This window comes from Suillus fuscotomentosus (assembly GCF_016647785.1).
Source record: "Suillus fuscotomentosus strain FC203 chromosome Unknown F5891scaffold_92, whole genome shotgun sequence".
Lineage (NCBI taxonomy): Eukaryota > Fungi > Basidiomycota > Agaricomycetes > Boletales > Suillaceae > Suillus > Suillus fuscotomentosus.
In genome coordinates, this window is record NW_024539604.1 from 88,997 (window position 1) to 111,852 (window position 22,856).

Here is a 22,856-nt window from a genome sequence, read left to right on the forward strand (position 1 = left end):
CAAATTTCGGACTCTCGAATCCTCTTAAGATCCTCCTGAATCTTCCGTTCCTCTTCACGCTTCCGCTCCTCCTCCTGACGCTTCCGAATCTCCTCCTCCTCCTTCCGAGCCGCAGCTTCAGCGTCCGCTAGTTGCTGTTGAAGCTCCAGCAGTTTCTGCTTAGCAGTCTTCTGAGATCCGGAGGTGTTGCCAGACATTTTCGATAGAGCGTTATAGAGAGTAAAAAGTGGGAAAGGAAGAATCATCCTGGGACGTCCGCCCTTGAGTATACCAGTCCGATTCTGAACTCAGATGCTTCTCCATCATCTCGCGATAATCTCGTCCGGTCCGGACCGATGGTTCTTGTGCCTCTAGGGATCGGCCCTAAGGGGGGGATACTGTCATATCCCATATATTCACGCTTCTCTTCCGGACTTCGGACCCTGAGATCCGATCCGGTCCGATGTATAGATCCGCTTCCGATCCGATTTACGATAAGCTTTCTAATTCATTTCCTGTTTCATATACGTTAAACACAGCCTATTCGGTATTTCCTCTTCCCGGTGTTTCGGTTATGCTTATTACCGGTTTGATTACTGATCCGTTAACCTATGTCTCATTTCCGACTCGCGTTTGATAACCTTTGCACATGCTTCGTACATAGCCTCGGACCTTTGCTTACTGATACTTCCGTTATCCTCATAGTATATAAACTCGTGTATATGTCCTGTAGTACCTCAGTTCGAATATCATCTTAGTTTGTCCTCTTTCTGTCCTCCGGACTTGAGTCCTCCTTACTCTTGTCACTCTCCGAGACTTCGGATAGATTCCGATAGTCTATATCCTCGGCTCTACCTTCGGGTAGTCTTTACTCTGTTAGTTTCTAGTTCGGATACGTCCGGATTAGCCTTATACGCGTTTCCGATATCCGGAAGACTTCCGGATATACTACGAGACCCGTCTGGACCTTCGGACGCGTTATCGTTAGTACTTTGAAATAAGGGACAGTACTTGGGAAAGGGGCACAGCGTACGAGCTGAGGCCGAAGTCCTTCGGATCCGATCCTACGAGAGTACGACCTTAACACCTATTATCACTGCCATAGTTCATGTGCCCGTCAGCACCATCGCAAGCCATCTACTTGGTATCATCATCATAGGCTGGGCATTCAATATGAGTTGCTCGGTCATCCCCAATGTCATGATCCTACATTCAAGCCGCATTGAATGATTCCCTCTCAGTCCGTCTCGGGACGTGAATTCAGGCTTCTCATTGCTCATCGGACATTAGCCATCAGACATGTTGCCCATACCCTCTGCATCAGATTTTCGTGTTCCTTTTATCCTTGGCAAACATTGTGCTTAGCCCTATTCCGGTGGTCATTTGCCTTCGGCACTATATCGGCCATTGAGTTATTTATGGCCTTTGGGCCTCACCACCACCTACATGCACTGTTTTCCCTCACTGTCCCATCAGTCTCCATTGCCGATTGCGCTAGTGAATCGCTCTCTTGCAGCCCTGGTAGCTTTCTCTATGGGTCTGATGACTAACTCGCGAGCCATCATTATTAGTCACCACTCTTGCCTAGCCCTTCAAACACATTCACCTGCTACAATGGGTAGACTGCATGTATACTGCACATACATTATTCGCTCTGCTGGTGATTCCTTCCTTCCTCCCCACTGCCCAGGCAACCATTCCAGCCTATCACCTTCTGAGGAGTAGGGCAGTTACACCAGATTGTATCAAGCGATTACCTTTGCTGCAAGCATTGACCTAATTTTATGATCTGTCCTAGCGTCCATCCAGTTTCTGTTTTGCCACGGCAAGGCCAGTGTACCTGGACTTTGTTTTCGTCTGGACATCTCTTTGAGCGCGTGTATTATTGTGATCACGACTCCTATTCTCCTGTCTGGGCACCCAATGGAGCTGCCCTGAGTAGCCTTCAAATCATCGTGAAAGTCGTATTGCCTCATGTTTGCACCATACCTTATCGTGACCGAAAGGCACCGTGCTCAGGGTGGTTTTTGTCCTTAGTCTTCTTGACCCATTTGTTGGGCCCTGAGCATTCCCTACACCTGCATTTGTGATTCATAATTCTAGGCTAGTTGCCTTTGTCTGTCCCATCAGTACTTTTATTTGTGCTCGTAATGTACTGATTCATATCTTCCTAAAGGGCTCTACCCAAAATGGATATTGGTGGTGCTAAGTGAGGATGAATACTTGCTCTATCCGACCGAAGCCATTCTTTGCAGCTGCATCCTAGTCACTTGCTCCCTTCAGAGACGTCCTAAATTTGCCCTTCATTGTGCGCAGATCCTCCTTGCTCACTGCACCCCTTATAACTGTGCTTGATGGCCCCCTTGGACACCAGATGGCAGCCATCCCCCCCTTATCATTAATCAGATTTATCTTAGGATTAGGCTGCCCTCTCCTTGCACACCGCACCCCCTGTCTGAACCAACAGCCCCGCCAAGTCTACCATCCTCTTCTTATCATCTACAACATCACTTGCTTTTCGGAGCCGAATCTATCTTGTTAATTTCCTAGCCCTTTGATATTTGGGCCTGTCACCTTGCTTATGTCTTCATTAGAAGGACTCTCACATACTTATATAAGAGATCAGCCATTTATCCTGCCTTTCATTTAAACTCTCACTTCTCTCTCATGATGCCTTCCACACCATCTGTCACTCCGCCTTGCATTCCTTCAGTACCTGTAGTCCCCATCATGTTGGGGCGTGTTGCACATCCACTCTTTCTGTCTGACTCTGTCACTTCCTCAATCACCATGCTGGCTGCTTCTTTCCTTCCAGTGTACTCCCTTAATTCACCCTGTGAAGGCATTTGGGTGTTTGATGGGTTCATCTCTGCTGATGAGGACATTACCATTGGTGTTGGAGATGCCATTCAAGTTTACCACTGCCACTTCCTTTCATCCTTGTCTCCACCCTTTCCCCCACCAGCCTTTTGTGGTCACATCTCACACATCTCAGGATGGAGTCATACCCACATCGCCTTTACTGTTCAGATTTGTGCTAGTGCTGCTAGCCCTTGTGTCAGCCATAGGCGTACTATTTATGTGCCCACTGCAACAGCCCGACTTTCCTGGTGGCAGTCCTTGTGGGGAACCCTAATTCCTCTCCCCTGTTGCATCACATTGGATCACCGGCCTCCATTTACATTGACTTGGAAGCAGCTGGCTCCTTCTGCCATTGGCGATAAATGGTTGGCTAGACCAAAACCAAGTCGACTTGAATTCTAGTTTTGTTTGATCAACCAGTTAGACACTGGGCAGCATGGTAGCATCCCTTTACTTCAACACTGATCTTGCTTACCTAAAATCGTTCCAGCACGTGTTTTTCCTCCTGCCTTAATAATCAGCCAGCTCAACGCCTTGAGCGGGCATCCAGGCCCTTATTATTCACCCAGCTCCATATCCCATCTAACAGGACCCCATTATATATATATTTCATTTCATCATAGAACTTGATATCTGCTTCGCTCATTCAGCTTAATCATTGTCCCCCCTTGTTTCGAATGTGCTTCTTTCTTATATGCACTGTCTTTCCCACACCTCGCTACTACTATTCCGAACCCGTTACCTCATGTCAGTTATCCACTACCTATCCTCGTTCATCCACTGGCAGCCAACATTCCTGGACTAAGTACCAGCTTAATCATAGTGTCATCACATTCCCCTTTCGAAATCTCTGAGTTGCTGCACCCACGATCTTAGATTTTATCGCCATCATCATCAGGCCTTTTCAGTCCACTATCTGCCCCCCACAGTTGTACATATTTTGATGATCGTATAATGAAGACCCACCAGCGCTTGCGCACCGTTTTCGATTATGTTCCATCGCAGCCTGGTGTAGTGATGGAAAAGTCCGGTTCAGTCCGGTTCTCCAGGAAATTAGGAGAACCGTGGACCGGACCAATGGTTCGGTTCTCCTAGTAAGCAGAACCGTGGACCGGACCATCGGTTTGGTCCAATAATGGTCCGGTTCCAGTTCAGCAGAGGTTCGAACCGAGAACCAGACCCAAAAAAAAATGTCAAAATGTTTAAATGTAGCTAGGTACAAAAGTCCAATAAACTAAACTAGCGCAACATCCTCGTCATCTTTGTCATGTAATGTAGCAATCAATGAATCCAGATGCTGTTCAGCATCGCTAGCGGCCGAGATGTGACCATTACGATAGGCACTCTTCAGCAGCTGTAAACTCTCGAATACATCCTCCTTAAGACAGTTCCATCGTTTTGTTCCTGTAAGCCCCCTGCTTGAGAAAGTGCGCTCCGATGCGGTACTACTACCCTGAATAGCCAGATAGTCTCTGGCCATGCGTGAAAGTGTTGGATATAATGATTGGTGATGCTGCAATAAAATAAGCTAGTTAGATACAAAAGGACTCACAACAAAATAGAAACTTACACCCCACCAACGTACAACGTCTTCAGTTTGCTCGAGGGGACTCTGAAGGTACGCTGTAAGTTTAGCACGAGGCTTAGCCTGCACACGATCAGACACTTGACGGGCTTGCACAGCCACAAGGACCCATGAACGGCCATATTGGCCATGTCCAGCAGGTTCCTGCTCGGTGTTTTCACCTGCAGGTGCTGAGGCGCTGGGGACATAGTATGCATCAAACTATTTAAACGAGTCAGCACATAACTACGTCACCAATAGGCAAACACTTACAACTCGTTCAAAGATTTTGAGGCCAACATCAAATGATTCTTTCTCCCATTGATGTTCAGCGTATGCGAGCTTCACATTAGGATCGAGTGCTGTAAATGCAAGACATTAATATCATAGTAATGAATCAATAAAAGTAAAAACATACCAAGACAAATAGAATATGTGCTAGTGTCCTTAGCTTTGTCGTACCACTTCACAATATTCTTGAGTCCATTTTGAAGAGCATCGTGTACTGGAAAAAATCGAGCATGAGTGGCCATATTTTCCCAGGATTGCTGTAAAAACTCCAGGACCAGAAGGGTGCGCCAAACAGAAGGATCCTGCGAGCTGGAAAAAGTTTGTGTCACACTTGCTGGTTCCTATAAGTACTATCAACACTCAATAATATAAGTAGTACAGTGAAACCAAACCTAAAGGACCTCATGAGCCAATTTCATCTTCTCCCAATCTTTTTTGTTGAGCCAAAAATCAGCATAATATTTTCCTTTGATGTTAGGGACTTCGTCACTATCATCCGCAAGTTTGACGAAAATATTGACACCCTGTGAAGAACAGTGAACCTATGAACTCCTGAACATGAAAGACACTACGCACCTTCTGAAGTAAAAGCATTTGTGTGATAAAACTGTGCATGGAAGCCCATCGGGTTTGCACCGATTGCATGAGCTCGAGGGTGGGGACATCTGCTTGCTTGCATGACTGAGCGAAGAAGGCACGAGCCTGAGATGATGCACAGATCTATGAGACACATTTAGTAGATGATGAGCCTTTGAAAAAAAATGACAAACCTATTTCACAAGCACTAGGGCCTTCCCGATCAAATCACCAATACCAAACTCCACATCATCATCATCGTCATCCTCACACTCTTCGACCCCCTCCAAGCTTGCATCCAACACATCGAAATCTATGACACTGCCATCCAGCTCCGATTTTCTCAATGCCGCTTTGATTTTCTTGAGAAGTTTTTGACTTGAAGTGGGTGAGACAGCCATGAGGAAATGACCAGCAGTGAGATTGATGGTATGTTCCATGCACCTGTCATTGGCAAGTTAGATGGCGCTGAATGACACTGAAAATTGAAATCATACCTAACGTGTCCTTCGACCAGATCCCATCTTTCACCCGCCTCGCTGGCATCATTGATTGTGTTGGCCAATACTGTGAGGCACGTGTTGTTGCTGGCTGCATTATCGCACGTAAACCATCCAATCTGAATATTTCTCAGTACCATGTACATAGTAGACAAGCAAATAGACTCACTTTTTTGCGAAGACCATAGCGGTCAATTGTGCGCACGAGCAGGTTGGCCATATTTGCACCCGAATGCTGTCCTTTGATAGGACTAAAGGCAAGTTGTTCAGTTTTGAGCTTCCAGTCATTGGGATGTTCTGGTGGTGAGTGTATATAATGGCCAGTCACAGAAAGAAATGGATCACCAGGGTCGGAAGTCCAAGCATCGAAAGTAAATGAGACTTTGCCAGGAATGTCCTGTACTACAGGTCAGCACTCAAAGAAGACAGGAAGGCAAAAGATTAAGATCAAAAAAAGACAGGAAGGCAAAAGATTAAGATCAAAAGAAACAAGAAGACAGGAAGGTGAAAGATTAAGATCAAAAGGAGACAGGATGACAGGAAGGCGAAAGATTAAGATCAAAAGGAGACAGGAAGGCAAAAGATTAAGATCAAAGACATACCTTGAGAATTTCTTTCACCCGTACTTCAGTAGCCCTGGCTTTCTTGAGAATTTCCTCGTGAACAGTCTTGCGGTGTGGAATGTCCTTATCGGACAAAGTTGGCCAGACATATGTCAGCAAGCGATGAAAGGGCCCCTTGTCCACCAGTTGGAATGCCTTGTCTTCGCAGACAATCAGCTCAACAATGTAGTCGAGAAGACCGTTAGTACTGAAAACCGGTGCCCGAGGCTGATGGACTATAACACCATCAAGGCTTCCTTGACTAAATCACACAATGAGTAAGTAGTAAGTAGATTACTGAAAAAACTTACCGTTGGAGAGTCCCATCAGACTTTGGACATGCTCGTGCGTTCATAGGGATTTGTAGGTTTTTGCAGTGTGCTTGATAAACAGCAAAGTGATCAGGGTTCCTGCAATACCTCTGTCAGGTACTTAGTCAGTAAAGACACAACACGACACTCACCTAGCGACGTGGGTACGAAGCGTTAACATACCACCTTTGAAGAAGCAATGCTGAGCAGTGACACCATTCTTTCTACAGAACCAAGTCAGATAAAGTATATTGATATGATTGGAAACTCACTCGCAGATAGTGCAAACATGTCCAGACTTGGACAGATGATCCTTCTTGATGAAAATGGTGCGAACGTCTGCGGTACATTCGTTTTTGAGATGAGTGTTGCCTGCCTCACGGTCCGCATCGCCCATAGCTTTAGTTTGTGGATATGAAGCCTCTGCACAGACCGCACCATCCTCTGTGCAATCAGCATTATCCTCCAAGTCAGTTTCAACGGTGTCAGCATCGCCCCCATCCTCACTGGAAGCACTAGAAGCTGGAACGACCTTGCATGCAACTCGCCGTCTGGTCTTTGGACCATCAGCGGCCTTGCGTTTGCTCCGGGCTGAACCTGTTGAGGCAAGATTGTCGGGATCGACCATTTTCGTCGAAGGTAGAGGTTCTCGGGCACTACGTCGAGCACCAGTAAAGAAATGGTGCACTGGAGGAGTAGAACTTGCTGCAATGGGACCAGGGGCACATATAGGCTCCTCGTCGTCCGAGTCATTGTGCCATACGATTTCGGAAGCATCTTTTAGATGGCCGTCAGGACCAACAGCACACTGGTCAGACATGATTGTAGGCGGGAAAATGACAGATTAGCTCACCATGTAAATCACGCGACCCAACTTTAAGCTGCACCTATCAATTGAAAAAAGCTCAGGAAATGTCAATCAGTAAATTAGTTGATAAATTACCTGAACGTCGTTGATTGAAATTTGAGAATCTGAATGAGAGTCCGAAGTGGCGTTGTCAAGGTGCCAGAGTCGCAGATGGTGTTGGTGCCTCCTGGTGTGGTAAAAGGAGAGGCGCCAGAGGGATATCCGAGACTTGCGGAGAGATGATGGATGACACCGACGAGGCAACATCAAGGGCATCAATGAGGATAACGGATGACGAGGCAACATCAAGGTCATTGTTAAGAATAGCCTACCATGTTCTGCCGGTTACAGTAGGTCTGTCAATTATAGAATTAGATCTACACCCTATTATTAATAGTACTACACTAAAAATATGTACTGACTTGCTGCCAGTTCGAACAGGTTTGAACCGATTCAGAACCGGTTCTGGAATTCTGGAAGTCCTCGAACCATGGACCGGACCAATGGTCCGGTTCCCCCTATTTCCCGAACCTTGAACTGGACCCTCGGTCAGGTTTGAAACGGTCCAGGTTCAAACCGCAGTTCAGAACTGGACCCGGCCACCACTAGCCCGGTGCTCATTGGGCGGTGTGTTCATATGGCCAACCTAGCCTCGATTTCTCCTTCCAAAACCCCAAGCATCCACCACTTTTCCGGGCACATCTGCATTCTTTCCTGCCCAGGTTATAGCAGTAACTACAGAGAGTACGATTTCAATTCTCGCGCTCTGCATCGAGTCTCACACCAAGCCAGGGCCCAGCGCCTGCAACATTCAACCTCTCCAATCCACGTGCCGCATAGGCTATATCAGTGCTCGAACGGCAAAGCTGCCTCACTGGTTAGGCTGGCTGGCATTTCTCGCCACAGTTGGTTTTGTCAGCTTGTGGGTGAGCAGCAAGCTTGCCAGTGCCCAATCCGAGCTATCGCTCAGTCCCAGCCCAACTACTGTTTGCCTGACCCTAATGTCGATATGCGAGAGACGAAGCTGGACAGGTTTTCAGTGAGCAAATGACAGCATCAGGAAATGCCTCCGCTACAAATTTAGGCTAAGTATGTCAAACTTTCTTTAATTTACAATAATTTCGATAAATAGACAACTTATGTAAAATATGAATAACGTAGAATAATGCAATGAAAATTTGTGCATGATCATCTGATATTCGCAAAACTATGTCTATCAATGTAACAATTAACAAAGAATGTGTCACATTCTTCGAGAACATTGTTGCTTGTCCAGTGTCGTGGGCCATCAGGAAAATGTCCGGATGCTTAAATTACTCTTAAAGTGCCTTATTTAGCTTATTTACGACTTTGAACAAACTTTTCCGCTGCTTGAAATAAGGCCATTAAGTAGGTCTATCCCCTTAAAATAAGGCCAAATGGCATTCAAGGCGAGTAAGCAGCACAAAAAGAATATATTAAGGTGTTGTAGATAGTCCAACATAAGCCTAAAATAAGGAGATGCATGAGTTTAAGGGAGAGCCTGGAGAGGTATATATTGCGTCCATATCATGTGATAGCTAGGGGAAACGAGCTGGGAAAGCAGGGTATATATGCGAGTCGTATCATGTGATAGCTAGGAAAAACGAACTGGGAAAGCAGGGTATATGCGAGTCGTCTGAGCTACCGATGTTGAATGAATGAATTCTGATAAACAAATATTAGCAGATGAAGAAAAATACAAATAAAATAAAATTACAGATGTGCAGGCGGGCGCGCTTGTTAACAGGAGCGATAGACTGGGAGGAGCCACTCTCGTCCACTACCAAATGACGATTGTGACGCGGGTGTTTCATGTACTCTTCAGCATAAGCAAGAATCTTCTGGATACATGAGTACGGCAATTCCTTGATACTTTCCATGTACGCCTTAGTGTCCGTCTCCCAGTTCCCAGAGGAGAATGCTGTTCCCATGTGACTCATCTTGTTCGTGGCTTCATTGAGTGTTTGCAGAATCTGGTGAGCCTTGCCACCATTGTCGGAGGGGTCGCTATCAATCAGTAAACGACCTTGGACGAGGACAAGAGCATGCTCAGCCTTCAAGATTACTAGTTAACATTCTGCTGACAGAGCAAAAGGAAAGAAAAAATTGAGCACTTACTGCCGTGGCTGCAAGCGCCAATGCAGTCACATATCCAGGCTTCCCAAACTGGACCAATGCATCAACCCTCACTCTCCAGGCTATTGCAGTGATGTGGGAGGCAAAAATGCATAATATATATTCTGATAAAAATGTGCCAGGTTGCTCTTCATTTTCGGGATCTTCATATATGAAGTGGCAGTCCTGGAGTTGATACTCGGCGTATTCCTCGTGGGCTTCCTGGGTCTCATACTTGGGTGTTGAAGCATAAAAGGCCATCAAAACGCTGACAGTGGTTGAACCGAACGCAGCATGCCACTCGTGAATCCTTTGGCACACCTAGGATGTCTGAATTAGCCATATCTAAGTTGAGTAAAAATTGAAAATATAAACCAATTGAAATGGGAAGCTGTTGACAGCAAAATCACAAGGTCCTCAATGTGAATACACTGCATAGAATATATCTTCGAGGACACTCTCGAGCTCGCTCTCTGGGATGGACCATCCATTGTCGTCATTACCCACCCAGTACATCAAAGAGGGAAGGAATGTTGTGCGCCATTGACCTTGTTCAAGGGCTCCGCTGGGTAGGTGTGAGTTCTTCGCTTTACCTTTTTTGATCTTTGCACGGGGGTTTTCTGGGACTGCATCCTCAGTCTTGATTCGTGCGTCGGTGGTCTTGGAGTCCGAGATACTAACTGACATCTATCAGGGTATCAGGTGCTTTTCGGTCATGATCTGTTATAAATTCTTACCAAACTTGTACGCCGCGTCGCGATAACCTCGGCCTTTCGATCTGTGCGTCCATTGTCATCCACCATCATTGCTACATCACCAATATACAGCTCATCCTCGTCTTCAGCAGCCTCTGGGTCCTCAAGAAGCTCAAGTTCTTCAAGGTTGGTGTAGTCTGCTTCTTTTGAGGTTTGAAGTGAATGCTTGTTGCCCCTTGAGGCGTCTCTTGGTCTCTCTACCAAACACACCAAGTCCTGACTTAAGTAAGTACACGTTCCAAACTCAAGGAGATACTAACCTGTCTCCCCTGGGCTGCCGGCAGTTCATAGTACTCTTCGTCATCAAGGTCCACATCAGACAATGCTGCTTGGGGCGTCTTGTAGCTTCGTGGCACAGATAGTGTCTTTTGGGTCTCGGATGCAACTCTACCCGCCCAATCAGGAATGGGGCCTTCAACGAGGCCTAGACTAGCTAGCTGCTTTTGATTGGTACTTATTTTGCATGCACAAATGAAATCAAAGTAATACAAAGTGAGTTCCGTTAAAATCAGCATTGTAGTCAAAAGAAACTTATGAAGATCTGATTTTCCCATCATCAATTGTGCTTCCAACACGTGTGTGACTGTCACTGATGGAGATTGTGACTCCGCCATTGGACACCTTGCAGTTAGCGGCGACACTGTCACAAAAATTCAGCTTCAAGGCTTGATGTTTCCTCTTTACCGGTTGGTCAGTCTGATCATCTTCAGTAGCCTGCTCTGACTGAGCTGCTTTACAAGCATCAATAGTTAACTATCAGGTGAGTCATTCAAGCGCTGGACTAGTACTCACCTGTGACAGCCATATTTTCTAGATTTGTACTGTTCTTACTGCTGACGACCATGCGAGGCTTTGGCCGAACAAGCCTTGGAGGACCCATCACTTGAGCATTCTGCTGGACGGCCATAGCATCTTCTACTGCTGCAATTGCGGTGCATGACTTTCATTCTGCTTCTGCATGAACGTCCTTCTTAGCTTGTTTTCATTGTTTTTCAGCAGCTACTTCCTCTTTGATCGTTGCTGCGCTTTGTTTGCATCCCGAACAATCTGTCCAGGATGCTTTTTTGCATTAGAAGGACATGTTTGTGGACAAGACATCAGGAAACTTCAAATGAGTGACCAAGAAAAAAAATGAATGACGGGCGAAAAACGACAGACTACGATGTTGAACTTGGTTAGTCAAACATGGTTCGGGTGAGGGTTACTCTCCTCGCTTTCAAATTAAACTCACCCGAAACTAATAAGTTCACACAGTCCGAATCACATCGTTCACATCAAATCCTCATTTAATTTACAATTCTTAGTGCTGCAGCGAAGCAAATATGCGTCCACTTCCTTGTCTCATACCTGGCTGCAAGTGTTTGTTTTGAAATAAGTCGGGTCAAACAAAACACATGCACACTGTGCATCCGAGGCTTTTGTGCAGTCATAGGACATTTCATCAAGCAGCTCCTGCACCGTGTTCTCCAAGTCCTGAGCATCCCATATTCAACAATCAACCCTCAAGTCCTGTGTGTCACAACTTCAATGATGTGCATCTTCCAGATGAGAATAGAGTGGGAGAAGGTTTTATGCTGGAAGCAGATACTTGCGTACAGTTGGGTCCTCTATTTCGAACATTTCATCCTCATCTCACAGGTAAAAATGTGTACCATGCGCTCATTCTGATCTAACTTGTTGGTAGGACTCAAATGTGACATCAATGGTGATTTCATCAACCAGAACGCACCCCCAACACCCCGAACCGAAGCATTACCCACCAACTGGACCCCATATGAAAGTCGTGTTGCATTTGAGACAGCTGAATTCCTCTTTGCATGCAATCAAATGTCCGCAGGGCAGATTGATACCCTTCTTGGCCTCTGGGCAGCAACACTCGTCAAACATGAAGATTTCCCTCCATTTGCCACCCACCACGGCTTATACAATACCATCGACTCAACTCCACTTGGTGACATCGCTTGGGAGAGTTTTTCGATGTCGCATAAGGGAGTCAAGCCAGCGGACAATATTCCGCCATGGATGAAGGCTACATACGAAGTATGGTTCCATGATCCATGCCTTCTTGTCCACAACATGCTCGCCAATCATGATTTTGATGGCAAGATAGAATATACCCCATACTGAGACTATAATGACAATGATCAACATTGTTTCAAAAACTTTTTCTCGGGTGATTGGGCTTGGACGCAAGCAGTACGTTTATACCTTCCTCTCTTTCTTCAAGCTAACGATGCATCACAATATAGGACAAAATTGCCAAAGATCCAGAGATGCACAAATCGACCTTTGTGCCTCTGATTGTCGGAAGCAACAAGACTACAGTATTGGTGGCTACAGGACATACCGAGTACCATCCGCTCTATCTCTCCATCAGAAACATATTCAACAATGTTCGACGTGCACACCGTAACAGTATGGTATTGGTAGGGTTTTTGGCTATTCCAACAAGTGAGTTAACATATCATTCATTGTTTCAATCACTCATTTGTCATAGCCACAAAAGAACATGCAGACGACGACGACTTTCGTAACTTCCACCGGCAATTATTTCACTCCTCGCTCGCAAATATATTCAAGTCCTTGAAGAAATACATGACGACCCCCGATGTCGTACGCTGTCCTGACGGGCATTATTGACGAGTCATATATGGGTTAGGACTGTATATAGCCAATTATCCAGAACAAGTCTTACTTTGGGTATCGTTACAGGGTGGTGTCCGAAGTACGTGCCTTCTAATGTCTTTTATCGACTTATGACTGACATTGTTTAAGGTGTTTAAATAATTGCAACAATCTTGATGGCAATGGATTACTCTGGTGCAGAGAGCACACTGACTTACTGGTTCAAGAACTCCAGTACAGACAGTTGTGGTACGAGTACAGTGTTGTTGAAGACGTTATGGTATGTTTTCATTCGTTTTCAGTCATGTTGATTTCTCATTTGTTTTTAAGCTGTTCACGAATGATTTTGCTCGTGCAGATATACACGAGCTTCTTTCCCCCAACATCCTACACCAAATCATCAAAGGGACCTTTAAGGATCACCTTGTTGATTGGGTGGGAGAATACTTAGAGCATGTGCATGGTCGTTCGTGCGCAGCAGAGATTCAGGATGATATTGATCGAAGGTAAGTGACTTTTTGTTTTAATTTTCAAGTGTTCTGAATATTAGTGCTTACAATCCTTTAACAGGATAGCTGCAGTCGCCCCTTTTGCAGGTCTGCGGCGTTTTCCAGAAGGGCGTGGATTTGCCCAGTGGACTGGTGATGATTCCAAAGCTCTGATGAAGGTATATTGCCATTTTTTTTAAATGTGTGAGCTAACACTATTAATACTAGGTCTATCTACCTGCCATCAAGGGCCATGTCCCTCAGGATATCATACACGCATTCAGCGCCTTCCTTGACTTCTGCTATATCATCCGACGTGAGGCACTGACAGAGGATGATCTTGTACAGCTTGAAGATGCCCTCCACCGCTTCCACCAGTATCATGAGGTGTTCAGGACAACAGGAGTTAGACTCACCTTCTTGCTTCCACGTCAACACTCTTTACAGCATTACTCTCGTACGATCCGGCTCTTTGGAGCCCCCAACGGTCTTTGCTCGTCCATAACGGAGTCAAAGTACATCAAGGCTGTCAAAGAGCCCTGGCGCCGTTCTAGCTGCTACAAGGCGCTAGGCCAAATGCTACTGACAAACCAACGTCTTGACAAAATTGCTGCTGCACAGAGCGACTTTGAGGCTCGTAATATGCTCCATGGATCATGTGTATCTGATGCTTTACAAGCACTCAAAAACCATATGTCTTTAGAAATTCTATTGAAGTCTTCCAATATAGTAGTATACAGGTCATCCTCAGTCTCTCAGTGACAACAACGACGTGTTCGCAGTTGCAAACACACCTCAAGAGCTTAATCGTTTATGTGTCAATGAACCACAACACCAGACCATCGAGGGAGAAGCAGCTGAGGCTATTGAGGGACCTGCTGCCGATGCTCATGTAGAGCTCGCTGCAAAACCAGGTAAGCCTTCTGTCTTCATGTCAAACACATTGAGTTTGCTGAACTTTCGTAGTATTAGGCGGTCCACATGATATCCCTGCACTTGCACTCGAACTAGGGCTTCCAAGCTTGCCTACCATGATCCAACGATTCCTTCACAACCAGCTTCACATTGCGGACCCTGAGCCTCCCACATTCAATCCTGCTACAGCACCAACATTTCTGGGCCGTATTTCGGTTTTTAGCTCAGCGGCTGCATCATTCTATGCCCCCAGTGACCTCAGCAGGACTGGAGGCATGCGACACGAGCATATTTGTGCGACGACCTCATGGCGAGGTGGCCCTGCTCGGAATGGTTGTGTCTTCATTAGTATAAATAATGAGGTCAGTTGTGTCTTGGATGGACTTGTTGTCGCAAGATTATTGCGTCTTTTTAGCTTCAAGTACCGGACAGAGTACTTGCAATGTGCCATCATTTTGTGGTTCTCATATATCACTGACAGTCGAGATCCTGACACCGGGATGTACATTGTTGCACCATCGACCAATGATGATGGCACGCCAGACATCTCGATTATCCATATCGATTGTATATTCCGCGCAGCCCATCTGGTTCCTCTCTACGGCGCTAATTTCCTGCCTCGTGAAATCACCCTTCACAACAGCTATAACATGTTTTATGCATTCTATGTCAACAAGTACGCCGACCACCATGCATTCGAAGTAGCATGAAAGGTAGGTCTGTCGCCATCTTTTGTCCTCCTCACAATTTGATTATTTACCAGGACTATCTATACCCTGCAGCATCATTACCTGGCCTTGCCCACCCAATCCATTGTGTACGCACTTCACCAGACAAAGCTCCATTCTTCTGTAACTCCTCCTGGTCCCCATCTCACTGCATACGCACTTCACTGGACAAAGCTCCATTCTTCTGTAACACCTCCTGGTCCCCATCTCACCATGTATGCACTTCACCGGACAAAGCTCCATTCTTCTGTAATTCCTTGTGGTCCCCATCTCACCGTGTACGCACTTCACCGGACAAAGCTCCATTCTTCTGTAACACCTCCTGGTCCCCATTTCACCGTGTATGCACTTCACCAGACAAAGCTCCATTCTTCTGTAATTCCTCATGGTCCCCATTTCATTGTGTATGCACTTCACTGGACAAGGTCTCATTCTACTATAACTATTCATCATCTAACTCAAACAATGTGTTCCGTCTCGATTCCCCCTTCCGCTCAACGATTCCTGCGCCATATCCACCTCATCATCTTCCAGACCCTGAGCGAACCCTCCATCCCTTCTACTCTGGCCTCGACTTCTTCTGCTCTGGCCTCGACTTCTTCTGCAATCACTGCAGCCCTGATCACTGCCTCTGCCTGAACCATGGTATCTCCCCACTGACGCCTCCTCCCTTGACTGCCGTGAACGGTTTTCGAAGCCATATGCTGTACTGGCGTCCCGTCAATTGACCATTGATGTCACGAGCAGTAAAATGTACCTTATGTTTGTTTTTGTTGGAATATATAGCGGCTGATTTTTGGATGATTGTTGTGTGCATTGCGCGCTTAATCTTTGAGTATGAGCTATAAATATATGTAAATAAACTATTAAAATTTTGTCGCATCTTTGCTGCCTTGACTGCCTTAGACCTGCCCCAGTCCTTAGAAATGTATAATAATAATCACTTATGTTCCTTAGATGCCTTAACAACATTTTTAAGTAGTTTAAGACATGAAAAGCATCCGAACGTTTTCCTGATGGGTGCAATGGCTCCAAACTTTGGCATGAGATGGACACTGCAGGTGATATTTGAAACTGGGATGATACTTGCGACTTTCTGACCAGACTTGATTAACTGACTGATTTTGTACATGCTGTGCCTTGGATCCAGCGCTGCAGGAAAGGGGGTAAACCACTCCACATATGCAAGATGCTTTGGGGGTTGGTTTTCCAGATTAAACAAAAACTGTGTTGCCGATGCTGGAATTAAAAAAACAATATGAATTTGACCAACATGGAAGCCTGCAATAACATTATTATCCAAGCCTTGATGACATGAGCCTCCAAGTCATACCTTTGACCCCAGCAGAACTACCAGTACTGTCGTTGATAAGTGCAGTATCAAAGTGTGCTGGTACCACGTCATTTTCTCATAGGGCATTGCAATGGGGTCTAGCATGTATGCTATCCACTGTGACAAGCGGATCTCTGTGTCCTTGAGCGTCAGTTGACAACCACTTTATCTTGTGGTATACAGGAACAGCGTGGAAAGGCAGATGAATACCTGCAGCAAGGTTTTCCAGGCGCTGATGATTGATCGCCTCATTCGGATTCTGATGTTGTGCAATGTAACAAGCGAGGGCCTGTCGAAAGTAGGTTGCACCATAGTCGGTGATCAGTTTTTGAATGGGGACAGCTTTAATGCTCAGATGCTTTGTTAATTGCTGAGGGCGATCAAAGCCTAAGTCAGGTGGACGTGGATGATGATGAGGAGCACAATCCCCATCAAGATGCCATTTTATGAACTGCTCATGGTGAACAATCCTTTCCTTCCGCTCTAACCACTTCGTCATCTGTGTGAATTCGTCCTTATGATTGGTTGCACAGTAAGCATCCTTGGCAAGATCAATATGTAGCCATTCTGTATACTCCGTATTATAATTATCTGTTGTTCCAAAAATTCAAATCATAGTCAAATAGTGGCATGCTGAATGGAGCTTCAGGAGGTTAAAGTTGTTTCGGATGCCAAGGTCAACAAATATGTCCTTGTTGTCATGAAAGAGTGTACGGGCTTCATCCAGTAAAATTAGTGTCTCGGAGCTATGAGATGGGTACTGTGCGAGGTAAAGGAAGTCGAGAAGACCATGTACGGCCTTTAGGAGGCGAGATGAAGCAAGGTTTCCAGGAAGTCGGATGTCAACAATGATACCGAGCAGGAATTGGCATATTTGGCTATGCTCTGTACTGCTGAGGCATGAGAGGCCGGCGATACCCTTCATAAACAATCAAATATGATGATTGGGAGGTAAGTGATGACATCGTGCATCAATTTCTGCTGTGCCATATGCTTGTGTGAGCCATCCAAGCAGATGTTTGATGAGACCTTGATATAACTGATGTAAGATGTCAGGTGTTATTGCCTGGAAAATGTTTGCATGAGGGAGGTCCTCCCAGAAGGGGTAAACAATGGGTTTGATTCTGGCTTCATGACATGCCTGCATGAATACCAGGTCACCATCGTCAAACCTTGCAAGAGCATCCAAAACGGCATGAAGGTCGCATATGTCAAATGGTGCAGTGTTACTCCCGAGTTCCTCAGTAGGAATGTCGCATTTCAGGCATTCCATTGTTTTCACTCCAGTAGCAAGTAATTGCTCGGGATAGTCACCAGAAAAGCATGCAAACAAAGGATGACAATGACGTTGTACACCATCACCACTACTCATCTGCAGCCCATCAATACCAGCAGTCTTAAGCGGAGCCAGTATGCGACTCATACATGCATGGTAGAGGTTTGCGATAGTGCAGCATCTCGAAGCTTTGTTTGTGATATGTTCAAGGCGGGTAGTGGGCAAATATGCCAAGAGGATATGAGCATGACGGGATGGCTTTCAGCGGACTTCTTTAGGAATGTTGCTGATGGTGAGATAGACAGGATAGGCACTTTTATTCCTAAACATCATCACCTGAGTTTTGTCGCTTGATATAATAATGGGGATGATTGTGGCGCCTGGACGTCGTTGATCAAGTGCTTTCTAAAAAGTATCTTATCAATAAAATAGGCAGATAATGATTTATGATAGTTGCTTACTTGTGTGTCCCACCACCACTGTCCAGTGTGCATGTCATGAAACAGCTGTACGGTTTGATCTTCATCAGCATAGTGATGCTCTGGTACAAATACAAGAAAATCAGCGAAGTCAGGGTTGCCATACAACACTTTGATGCATTCAATGATGTCTCTGTAGAAGACATCAAATGCTTCACCTGTGACAATAATTTGTTTGTGCTTGAACTTCGGTCATCCAGGAAGGTCTTTGTTGATGATATTGTCGAGCTCTTTTGAATTCTTGTATGAAAGACCAAGATGATCACTGAGCTACACACATGGATATCAGTCAACAATGTGTACTTAATAACTGAGCTTACCCCATCAATTCCAAGCAAGTCGGTAAATGCTGTCGAGCTAGGACCATGTAGCTTTACCCATTTAGCGATATCCCAGTCTATTCTAGAGGGAAATGGAGCATAAATGTTCGCAGTGCTGCTAGCATTAAGTCCATATGTGGTATTTGCACAGCGAATAGGACATCCAGTTATTGGTTTGCCTGCACGTGCGTTGGGATATGGTACAATAACAATGTTATCTTGCCCTGCAATGCATTCTTTGATCTGCTGATGAGCTTCAATGTTATCTATCTCCTCAGGAGCCTGATCATCTTCATCTGCAGGAGGCTCCCATTCATTTCCATCCTGCCAGTGTATGGGAGGTTCCCACTCTCCTGAGTCATACAAACCTTCCTCTTCATCGCTGGAATCACTTGTGTCATCACCTGACCCCTCTATATCATCTTCTCCATTAGTGCCAAAAAGTCGCCCTCAAACATCATAGGTTGATCCTCTGTGGGAGCCAGTGAAGGTGACCATGGAGTCGGACTCCTTGGCCAAGAGTTGGCAGTACAATAAGCCACAAGAACAGCCATGCAAGATGCCTGTCTAGTCTTGACTAGATACTGACTATAGCCTGTTGCTGAGAATGATTCTTGACATCCAGTACAACTAACCATTTTGTTTGTATTCAAATCTATCATGAAATGGGCACCATTCTTCTGGTGCAATGGAGCCCTTTCAGACTCCGCCGACATCATCAAATATCCCAACACAACGGTTGTCACATAATAAACTCCAAATGGGTACACTAGTAGTAAAGGCATACTCCCTCTGTGTATTAGAATCATCATAATGATAGTCTCTGAGAGTTCATTCCCTCCCCCTACTCAAGCAAGCAGCCCACCCTCGGGCCCTCCTCAACCTTCTAGCCCTTCCCCTGCCTCTCAGAGTTCTGAAACTCATTAATTCTAGCCCGAGGTACTCTCCGAGCATTATGAAAGTATCCGTAAGTGCCTTGACTTTGCAGTTTTATCATCTGTCTTAGAGCATACACAGGCTGAGCTTCCTGTTTCAAAGGATACCTCAATTTTGAGTCCTGACTTATCTACAAGTACCGCTTGTCAGCAGTCCGTGGACAATAGAATGTCCAGGAAGTATTTGCCATATACTCCTGATCCATCTCCTCTGGAGGTGCGTTATGCGAGCCAATTCATGGGTCGGGGATATCAACCGGATTTCTCCCCCGAAGCAATCAATAATGTATGTCATGTCTGTTGCCACATATCCTTGTTTTGTGCTAAAAATGCTTTCAAAAAGTTTGAAGAACAGCTGGGGAACAGTCTTTTGCGCATGAAAAATACAACTCTGTACAAAGGATACAAGGTGAAACTCTTGGCCCGCGAGGTTGCACGCCAACATCTGTTTCTTGTGACTTTGGAAGCCGAAGAAGCCAGTCTTACTGCGATCTACGCTGATGCCATCTGTGCTGAAAACCAAGAACACTTTGGATTTGCAGAGGAGGAGTTGCAGTGCTACAGGGGTCATTTTCTAAGTGTGGCCGCCTAGAAGCTGACAAGGATAGAGACTATTTTCAAGCTGTTTACGAAGATGAGTGCGAAATTCTTCGCACCATCAGCATCCAGACCAACCAAGTTGCAAAAATCTTGGATAAACACATTGTACAATCTCTCAAGAACTCTACAACATTCTCTCCCCTGCATTGCCGCTTCCGCAATGGGGTTCACATCACTGCACCCTTCGCCCATGAAGACTCTGATGTTACATCTGATGGATCAGATGACATGAAGGATGAACTTAGGTTGTCAGATCTTGGCTCTGATGAATGAGGCTCAGGAGATTCATAGTACATGAAATCCTCATTTCTCATATGATTGATGCTCTGACTAAGCTATTTAGTTTTTCATCATATTTCTTGTGCCCACTTTTGGACATCTCCCATTTGCTGCTCTTCAATTTATTTCTGCCTCATGTTTTCTTTCCCCCAATTTTGAACTTCTCTGGTTCTGGGCTTCTCAAATTCTCATATGAGTCATGGTCACTGCAGTGTTCAAAAGTGATCATTTCTTGTGATCTTACGATGATCTCACCCTTACATTTTGATAACGATTATGTATGTTGTATGTTGTATTCTGGTTGTATTAAATTTTATGCAATTTGTACTGCCCCTAGCCCATGCTTGATGTAATGGACTTCTCAATCAGTGTGTGAAAATTCTCAAACCAAACATTACCCCACTGATTTGTCGGGTTCAGTATGTCCCAGTGACTAGGCTCAATCCAATCGGCATTTGTGAATTTACATGTGTTTGTAGGTATAAGCACACATTAAATCAAAGTGCTCATGATGCATGCCCTCCTCCCTTCCTGACCACCACCAGCACCCACCGACTACGAGTCTCCCTCCACAACATGCAGTCAAATGATGGATTCCATTCCCTCGATGACACACCTGACATCGACCTGAACCAGGGCAGCTATCAACTTCCTGCTTCGTATCATGACCCATTTTATTTCATCAACCAACCTCAAGCTAGTTCATCATCACTTAGGGACCCTGCAATTTTTGGCAGTGTCTCTGGAGATCATGACACAATCAATTTCGATGGACTCACATTCAGTGATGAGTATTATTAGGACTATGTAATCTAAATCACTGATATTGTACTTCAAGCGTTTCTTGACGAGTCTGCAGCTAATACCAGCAGGATGCTAGCAAGTCACGCTAGCACCACTGTCCCTAGGCTAATCCCTCGGTCCGCAGAGATTGATGTGCTCTACCCATTGCCACATCCCCGGGTATTGCAAGGGACTGTCGAGAGGACACAGCATTCTCATCACACCTCGGCACCATATCCTCTGCCAATTGTCACTCCCATCGTCCCTGTTGCCCCCATCATCCATCAGCAAAACAGCCATGTACTAGACAACCCTGGACAGTGCTAGACAGGGCCACAGAGCCCACAGAGAGGATTCTCTCTGCATAACTCTATACAGAGTACATAAGTAGCCTGTACAATTCTGTACAGAGTTGTACAGAATATATGGGAGCTTATACAGAGTGGGATAGAGTGCACATTAAGCTAGACAGCATGTTACAGAGGCAAAACAGAAAGACTACAGAGGCAAGACAAAAAGGCCACAGAAAGGCCACAGAGCAAGGCAGACAAGACTCAAATCCAATATTAGCACAACCAACAAATCATCATTATGCCATGTATCCTAAAACAAATTGTGCCTAGTTGAGCTTCAACTTCAGACCCCAATTATGACGCCGGTTTGATTGATTACATGTGAGAGTACTGTTAATGGGTGTCAAGTAAACTGATATATCAATAATAAAAATATATACCCTGCAGCACGCGCCCATTTCTTACAAACTGCTCGACATTTCTTCGAATGATAAGGGTCAAGCTTGACATCATCATAGAGTTGCATGACACTGTCGTAAATGGGCTGATACAACTCAGAGACAAATTTCATTGGTTTGTAGATACCGGTCTTGTACTCATCAATGGCTGCAGCGAGCTGGCAATAATGAGCACGCAGTGGTATGACGAGAACAATGGAATATACTGTGGTTGCTCCAAGTGCGACAGCGCCTTCGGGGACGGCTTCAGCAAATTCATCCAGAAAAGACTTAGTGAGCGCATGTTCGCTCATGTAGAAAAATGTACTGCAGAACTCTCCGAGTGCACCATTCGCGAGGTTGTTGGTCCTTCCCTGATAGAAAAGATTAGTAGATGTAATGGTATCTTGTGTAAATGTACCTGCTTGTCAACACCATTATGAAGAAAATTACCACCATCCAATAAGTCTTGCACTTGACTACACACATATTCTCCGTACTTGTTGTCGTCATAAACATCTGTAGGAAGGATGTCATACTTGGCAGCTGCTATGGGGCGTGTGACCTTTTTCATTTCAGATTGCATGGTAGCACGATCATCCCATAACTAGCAAATAATGTTTAGTACCAATAGAAACAGGCTGAGCAAATGTATGATGATTGCCATATCACATTTGTGTTTGTCACACATCAGGAAATTAACCCGAAGTTGATATGACCAGATATAATTGGTCACCAAATAACATTATTACATGTTATGTTTTAGCCTTATATATTATTATCATGGTGTTGCACATATCTGACACATGATATGACTATGTCAGACAAATATCACCTTGATGTGTGTCTTGGAAGCAGCCAACAGTATGATACTAGCATCATATATTATTATCATAGTGTTGCACATATCTGACACATGATATGACTATGTCAGACAAATAT

General features: G+C 45.1%; 6 protein-coding genes across 6 annotated transcripts; 1 reads left to right on the forward strand and 5 right to left on the reverse strand.

The window, feature by feature from the left end:
• Positions 1-5,902: 5,902 nt before the first annotated feature.
• F5891DRAFT_962532 (uncharacterized protein) lies at positions 5,903-6,127 on the reverse strand (the record flags this gene model as incomplete). The annotated part of the gene is made up of 1 exon (XM_041375911.1): positions 5,903-6,127. A coding segment is annotated over one exon (225 nt), but the record flags the coding sequence as incomplete, so codon positions are not given.
• An 826-nt stretch (positions 6,128-6,953) lies between these two features.
• F5891DRAFT_962519 (uncharacterized protein) lies at positions 6,954-7,505 on the reverse strand (the record flags this gene model as incomplete). Its single annotated transcript, XM_041375909.1, has 1 exon — positions 6,954-7,505. One exon carries the CDS (start codon positions 7,503-7,505, stop codon positions 6,954-6,956), a length of 552 nt encoding a protein of 183 aa, XP_041219285.1.
• A 1,727-nt stretch (positions 7,506-9,232) lies between these two features.
• F5891DRAFT_1196050 (uncharacterized protein) lies at positions 9,233-10,938 on the reverse strand (the record flags this gene model as incomplete). Its single annotated transcript, XM_041368244.1, has 5 exons — positions 9,233-9,607; positions 9,672-9,989; positions 10,101-10,355; positions 10,406-10,639; positions 10,684-10,938. The coding sequence occupies 5 exons, from the start codon at positions 10,936-10,938 to the stop codon at positions 9,233-9,235; spliced, it is 1,437 nt and encodes a 478-aa protein (XP_041219286.1).
• A 616-nt stretch (positions 10,939-11,554) lies between these two features.
• F5891DRAFT_1131170 (uncharacterized protein) lies at positions 11,555-15,161 on the forward strand (the record flags this gene model as incomplete). The annotated part of the gene is made up of 11 exons (XM_041364635.1): positions 11,555-11,597; positions 12,108-12,490; positions 12,673-12,874; positions 12,930-13,043; positions 13,068-13,152; positions 13,199-13,328; positions 13,379-13,554; positions 13,619-13,715; positions 13,765-14,265; positions 14,384-14,450; positions 14,503-15,161. 11 exons carry the CDS (start codon positions 11,555-11,557, stop codon positions 15,159-15,161), a joined length of 2,457 nt encoding a protein of 818 aa, XP_041219287.1.
• Positions 15,162-15,801: 640 nt separating this feature from the next.
• F5891DRAFT_1131171 (uncharacterized protein) lies at positions 15,802-20,314 on the reverse strand (the record flags this gene model as incomplete). The annotated part of the gene is made up of 11 exons (XM_041364636.1): positions 15,802-16,021; positions 16,187-16,460; positions 16,513-16,538; positions 16,677-16,982; positions 17,004-17,086; positions 17,195-17,397; positions 17,542-18,046; positions 18,092-18,193; positions 18,250-18,453; positions 18,588-18,853; positions 20,299-20,314. 11 exons carry the CDS (start codon positions 20,312-20,314, stop codon positions 15,802-15,804), a joined length of 2,205 nt encoding a protein of 734 aa, XP_041219288.1.
• A 1,489-nt stretch (positions 20,315-21,803) lies between these two features.
• On the reverse strand, positions 21,804-22,500 carry F5891DRAFT_1196054 (uncharacterized protein; the record flags this gene model as incomplete). Its single annotated transcript, XM_041368245.1, has 4 exons — positions 21,804-21,867; positions 21,918-22,093; positions 22,142-22,288; positions 22,336-22,500. 4 exons carry the CDS (start codon positions 22,498-22,500, stop codon positions 21,804-21,806), a joined length of 552 nt encoding a protein of 183 aa, XP_041219289.1.
• Between the last annotated feature and the right edge of the window lie 356 nt (positions 22,501-22,856).